A 6713-nucleotide genomic window follows, 5' to 3' on the forward strand; every position below is an offset into this window, starting at 1 on the left:
AAAAAATCTTTTACTTGTTGTCAGAATGGTGCTGAACAAGTTCCCTGTCGATGCCATTTCAAAGCCTGGTCATCAGTCAAGGGCGGACAAGATCGCGAACATTCAGGGACTTCAGGCTTCGCAGACCTTTACATGACATTTACTAGACAGTAGATTTATCCCCGTGTCAGCCATCCTGCTGTCAAGATTATTTCCATGGTTACTACTCAAGCAGTTATTTATTATCAGCTTAAATTTTTTTACAGTATACCTTTGTTATAATCATTTATGGGATAAATTAGCTGGGGGAGAACTCTGGGCTTCTAAAAAGTTCAGCCAACTCTTCAAAGCCATTGGTTGTCAAGTTGCTGCACATTGATATTTCCTTGAGAACTTCAGTTCTTGAGAAAATCCAGTCTGCAGCTGTGCCCCAGACCAGTGAAATGAGAATCTCATGGGGAGGGGCCCGGTGATTCCAGTGTATTGCCGCATTGGAGCATCAGAGCTTAACAACGAGTGTTCTAACCAGAATTATTTTTTTTTCCCAGCTATTTTATTGTGACCTGCAGCTAAATACAGTTGAGAATATTGGTAATGCAGACATTTCTTCTTGAGTTCAGGACTGCAGGTGATGCTTAGAAATATGAAATAGAAAAAAATGAAATAAGTGGGCTATAGGCTTATAGTATATATTTTAGAACTCGTTGGTTAACTGTGCTTTTTAATAGTAATGATTTGAAATTCTTGTTTACCATTCTAACCCAAGAATGACCTAAGCTCTCCAAGACAGGCCTGAACAACTTACGTGGGGTGATGTCAGGGGTGTAAAATGGGAACAGTGTGTCTTTAGCTCGGCTAGCCCATTTTGGGCAAATGTTGCATATTTGTTCTTTTCTTGGCAGTTACGTGGTAACACGTAACAATAGCAAAATCTAAATAGTGGTTACTATCTAAATTCATTATATTTGATCGTGTGCTTTGTTTTGTGATTTAACAGGCTTGTTATTTATCTGCTAGCAGAAGGAGCCTGCAGAGCTTCTGCTCGGCCATGGGCAGTCCTACGAATGTCATGGACAGATTGACTCAGTGTTGGTTTTTTTTCTTGAAAGGAAAAAAAACCTTGTCAAATTTGGTTGTATGCCCAGGGCTTAGGTACTATGGCCTGTGTTCTGTGGAGAAATGGAGATGCTCTGGATCAGCTGGTAGTCGCTCTGTATTTCTTCACAGGCAGGTTAGGCATTTACTTAAGAGAAAAAAGAAAGAAAAAAGGTGACAGAGGAGGTATAGTTGATCCTCATTATTTATGGATTCCGTAGTTACGAATTTGCCTACGTGCTGAAATTTATTCGTAACCTCCAAATCAACGCTCCTGGCACCCTTGCGGTCAACTGTGGCTGTGAGCAGAGCGGCGAAAAATGAGAGTCACCGGCACACCTGACCCAGGTCCCCGCTGAAGTTAACAGGTGACTCCTGTTCCAGGTCTCATACTGCAAACAGGTGTCTTTCGCAGCCTATTTAGTGCCATGTTTTTGCATTTTTGTGGTTTTTTGGGTGATTCTGCTGTTTCAAATGGCCCCGGTGCTGAAATGCCGTCTCCTGTTTCTAAGCAGAGGAGGCCGTGACGTGCCTTGCGTGGGAAATGCGCGTTAGGTAAGCGTCGCCCAGGCGTGAGGTAACTGCCCTTGGCCGCGAGCTCAGTGTGAGCTGGTCAACAACATGTGTTAAATAAGGCGCCTTTAAACAGGAACACACATAAAATGAAGTGAACGGATTGATCGATTGAGAAGAGTGTTGTGGCCAGAGGCTCGCAGAGACCTGGCCCGCATTTCACCTGGGGCACTTGCCCAGCACTCGCTGACGTAGTGTTCGTGGCTATTTATCGAACGTGGCTGCTGTGAGTGATGAGAGCCAACTATACCTACGTGTTTAAGGAAGAAACGAGTTTAATGAGAAATCCTCTCCCAAGAAGGAAGTGTCAGTATTATAACTGTAGCTTAGAGGAGACAGAACAAATATTAACTCATACATAGCAGAGACCTGCACTGAAGAAATAAACCTATTTTAATTTCCACCCCCCTTGATTACCTTTCACAGGTTTCACTGGGATTGATTCTGAATACGAAAAACCAGAGGCCCCTGAGTTGGTGCTGAAAACAGACTCCTGTGACGTGAACGACTGTGTCCAGCAAGTCGTGGAGCTTCTGCAGGAACGGGTGAGAGACGGTGAAGGAGGGATCGTCAGGGAAGAGTCATTTCCGTCTCATGAGCGTCCTCCTACCAAAAAGAATGGCGGTGCTCATATCGAGTGACGTTTGCATTTTAAATTCTTCACGGTGCCGGCGGTTTTCCGTGGCCGTGTGTGTGGCTGTGTCAGGTGTCGTGGGAGCGCCGTGTGGGCGCAGTGTGTGAAATAGCTCAGTCAGCGTGAGCCTCGGGGTAGTCGTCCAAGCAGTCTTTGTGCTGAGTGCTTTCTGTGTGCTCTTCAGTTTTATCCACACAGTAAACCTGTGAACCATTTCAGAGAAACAAAGAAACTTTGCTCGTGGACATGCCGGATTCTGACCTAGAATTTCAGTCATTTTCATTTACTTCCGTCTTTTGCTTTCAAGAGCGTTCTCATGACATCTTAAGTGTGTCATCTTAAGTGATGTGATTAAATCTACATCCAGAAAGGGATTCAGGTTATATGAGTTTAAGAAAGAGAAACTTTCTTTTGAAAGATTATTTATTTTTATCCTAAAGCTGGGTGGCGACAAAAGAAGAAATGCAGATGCCTCCTCAGTGCTGTTGCTTTCTTTGGTGCCTCCCTCCGTTCAAAGATTTCACTCAGTGTGCTTTCTCGAATAAATGACTTCTCTGCCCATGGAAAGCATGTGCGCATTTCTCTGTTGGACTTGGTTGATCCTGTCGGTTAATGCAGCACATACCTAGTGGCCTATGTGGTCGGCACTGCGTGAACACTGGGGATGTGGCAGTGAATTAAACAGTAAAAATTCCTGCCTTATGGACCTTATGCTTTGGTCCTTACCACCATTATTTTGTTTATAGTGTACAGACTGGAAACACCATACATAAATTATTTTTCTTCTTTCATAACATGATACAGAATCTAAAAGTACAATTGAAGGAAGAAATACACACACAACACACACACACGACCGTATCTGGCATTTATTCCCCTTCGTTGTTTTTCTTACAAGGTTGAATCTCCGATGGGCATCAGGGCGGATGGAGAAACCAGGGAATGTTCATTCAGCTTCTGGAACCGAAAAGGAAAATGTTGAATGGGAAGGAAAATGCTTGTTATTCTGAGTTCTTCTGTATTTGGACCCTGCGACACTTCAGCATTTGGGGCAAGTTCCACCTGCTGTGGTGACATGTAGTTCCGAGGGCAAGGCTGATATCGAGTCCTTCTGCCACGGAGACCGAGCTCCTGGGCGAGGGCTGCTGCCTGTCATTCCTTTCACGCATTAAGCTGGCACTTTCTTAACTCAGAAAGAACAGGCTGCCTGACCGGAATACTTTATGACAACAGGAAGGAACCAGTTTAGCCCCTCTCCTCCAGTGTCACTCTCTACTGACAGGCAGATTTCAGTTCGTCTTTTGTGCAGAGATTCGGCACAGAAAAGCAAATGGCATGTCCAGGATCCTAAAGTCTAAACCTTTTGCTTATTTTAATTGTAGTTGATTTTGTTGTTTTTATAAGGATGGAATGGTGAGGGAGCGGCTGGAGTAAGCTGTTTATGAACAGGAACAACATCTTGAATATTTTTCTATCTTTAGAATTTAGCACAGTGCGTGGCCCAAACTGTGCACCCCTCATGTACGTAGTAAATGTTTGTGGGTGGGCGAGAAGGCAGAGGGGGAAGGGGTTGTTCAACACACGTCTGTCAGCACTTTCTATTTGCAAGGTGTGCATCTGGTGCCAGGGATGGAAAGGTGAGTAAGGCGACATCCGGAACGCCCCGGTGTCACTTACAGCTTGTCTGACACTCAGCTCAAAGTTCCTAGTCAGTCAGTGGCGGAGGGAGCGCGTTTCCCGCTGCACTTCCATTGCAAGGTGACTTGGTGTGATGTGCGCTTTCCATGGCAAACTCTCTTCTGCCCAAGGCTAGCAAGGGCAATTCGACTTCGTTGTCATCACAGAGACATTTGTCAGGTTTTCCAAAGACGGGTTATGTCGGAGCACATAGTGGAGGCTAACTACGGATTGGGACATGAAGGAGAGGAATATGTCGAGTGCAGTGTTGCTTTAAAGCAAAGAGTAGTAACCAAATCATCATAGCTTTATGGCATGTGCTTTGAGTGGGGATGTGAGGTTAGGGGTTCTGCGTTACCCAGCATTACGTAAAAGAATACCCGTGAGCGTGCTGAGGGGGAATGCCGTGGGTAGAGTTGGAGACCATCGGCAATAACTTCATTAGTCGAACTCTTCCTGTGTGCTAGGCCCTGTGTTAGGTACTCCAGCAGCGTTATTGCATTGAATATGTGTTAAAACTCTGAGAAGTAGTTATAGTTATCCTCGTTTTACTGATGAGGAAACAGATTCAGGAGGTGAAGTTGTTAGTCCCAGAACAGCTAAGTTGGGGAGGGTGAGATTCGAACACACGTCCGATTGATTCTGCAGCCCACACGCTTGCCTTTCTACTGCTCTGCCTTTCCTGCTATCTAGAGTCTTTCCATTTCTGGTTTATTTCTGAAATATGAATCTTTTTTCTACTCCCTTTTACATTCCTTGACCAGTTACTTCCTAAGCGTAGTTGGGATTAAAGCAGTGGAGAGGAATGGGCATTTCGTTGACTTCAGACAGATTTAATACTTTTCAAGTACTTGAGCAGGTCAGAGATGACACTGCCTGGGTTGGAAAGAATGTTTATTATGTAAGGAAGTAAAGTCCCCCGCAGGTGTGAAATGTTTGTTCTGTGGGGTGTGAAATGAGGTGTTTGTAGGTTATCTAATTTGCCTTGGAAAGCAAAGGCGCGTTTTGCCAGATGAATTATGATTTACTTAAGTCTTAAAACCTAAATCTACGTGGTAAGTGAGTGACCAGGGTTATTATACCACATATAATGAAAACTTTATTTCTAAAATAGTCAAGCTAAATAAATTTTATCTCTTCCTCAGACTCAGTTTTATAAGACAGATTATTTGATCTCTGATATCGTCTGGGTGTCCGGCAAGTCAATTCAGTTTTGACTCCCACTGTCTGGAGTTGGCCCAGACCCCACAGGTGAAGGGCTCGGCCCCACGAAACTGCCCCTGTTTCAGATGCCAGCCGCACGTGGGGTGCCCAGCCTACCCATTTTTCTGCCTGGCTGATAACAAATTCAAGGGTTCCCATCCCCAACCCTCACCAGGTCCGCTGACTTGCCAGAACAACTCACGGAACTCAGGACAGCCCTTTATTCACTGTCACCAGTGTATTTTAAACTCAGGAACAGCCAGATGGAGGAGATGCACGGGGCAAGGTTGAGGGGAGGGGGAGCAGGGCCTCCGTCCCTTCTGTGGGCACGTCACCCTCTCAGCACCCCCTTGTGGTCACCAACCTGGAAGCCCACTGAACCCCGTTTTTCAGGGGTTTTCGTGGAGGTTTATGTAGGCACTATAGATTAAGTCACTGGCCGCTGGTGACAACTCAATCTCTAACTCCTTCTCCTCCCCAGAGATGGCGGTGGGGGGTGAGCTGAAAGGTCCAGCCCTGTGATGGAGGCTTGGTCTTCCTGGTGACCAGGCCCCACCCTGAACGTGTCCAGGTGCCCTGTCAGCCAAGAGTCATCCCCTCAGCTTACCAAAGACACTTCAATCACTTAGGGGACACTGTGATCATCCCAGCGGTTTGAGGAGCTCTGTAACAGGAACTGAGGAGAAAGGCTAAATGCTGTATATATTTCCCATTGCACCACAACTTTTTATTTGAGGGAGGAGAGCAGTATGGTCTGGGACTTTCCGGAGAGTGAACGTGTTTGAGGAGTGCTGTCTCCATGGTAAACAGAGTTTTCTTTTTCTGATGCTCGGTATTTCTTTGGAGAGACTCTTCTGAAGTGAATTCTACCTGGAATTGTTTCTTTAATGTTCTTTAGTAAGATATAATATTTATTTCACTGTACAAGAAAATTATCTTTTTAGTCTGCGGCACGTTGGGTATTTTAGGACGATGGGTACTTCGGTTGCCGTACCACGTTAGCATAATGTTAGGGATCCTCTGTGATCCCTGGCTTGTCTTCTTTCTTTCAGTTTGACTACGTAATGTAATTGGGGTAGGTAATGTGGTCATTCATATAAAGACTGCATTTGGTTAAAACATCTTTATTTTCTTAATGTGCTTCATTTGGCATATATTTATTCAAGAAAATAGAAGACACGAAAAATGAGGATTTTTGATTTATTATTTAAATTAAACCCTTGAATGGTCACTAGATGGCCTGCTAGTATTGCATTTTAACTTGGTTTGTCATGACATAAGGAAGTAGACTTTTTGCTGCTGTTTTTAATCTAAAGTGATATTTTAAAAAAATACTGTTTTTGAATCTACCAGGAACTCTTAGATTTACTAGTGCTATAAGTTATTTAAAGGTTTGTCTTTTTATGAAATGGTGGTTTAGTGCCCTAAATGGATTTTATACTGCACATAAAAGCCAGACTTTACAGCTCAGTTTTAAAGTGTTGCCAGAATGTTGTTTGGTGTTCATGCTTTGGATGTATGTAGTTTAGATAATAAAAATTTAATAGTTACA

The 6713-nt window shown here is 44.1% G+C and overlaps 1 protein-coding gene across 1 annotated transcript in view; it reads left to right on the top strand.

Annotated features, from left to right (window-relative positions):
- Positions 1-6713, top strand: part of PAPSS1 (3'-phosphoadenosine 5'-phosphosulfate synthase 1) — an 83090-nt gene that overhangs the window by 19254 nt on the left and 57123 nt on the right. Inside the window, exon 5 of the mRNA XM_012655127.1 lies at positions 2074-2192. Coding sequence (XP_012510581.1) covers positions 2074-2192 — 119 coding nt within the window. The remainder of the gene's footprint in view (positions 1-2073; positions 2193-6713) is intronic.

Source organism: Propithecus coquereli, unplaced genomic scaffold (genome assembly GCF_000956105.1).
Source record: "Propithecus coquereli isolate 6110/MARCELLA unplaced genomic scaffold, Pcoq_1.0 Scaffold46, whole genome shotgun sequence".
Lineage (NCBI taxonomy): Eukaryota > Metazoa > Chordata > Mammalia > Primates > Indriidae > Propithecus > Propithecus coquereli.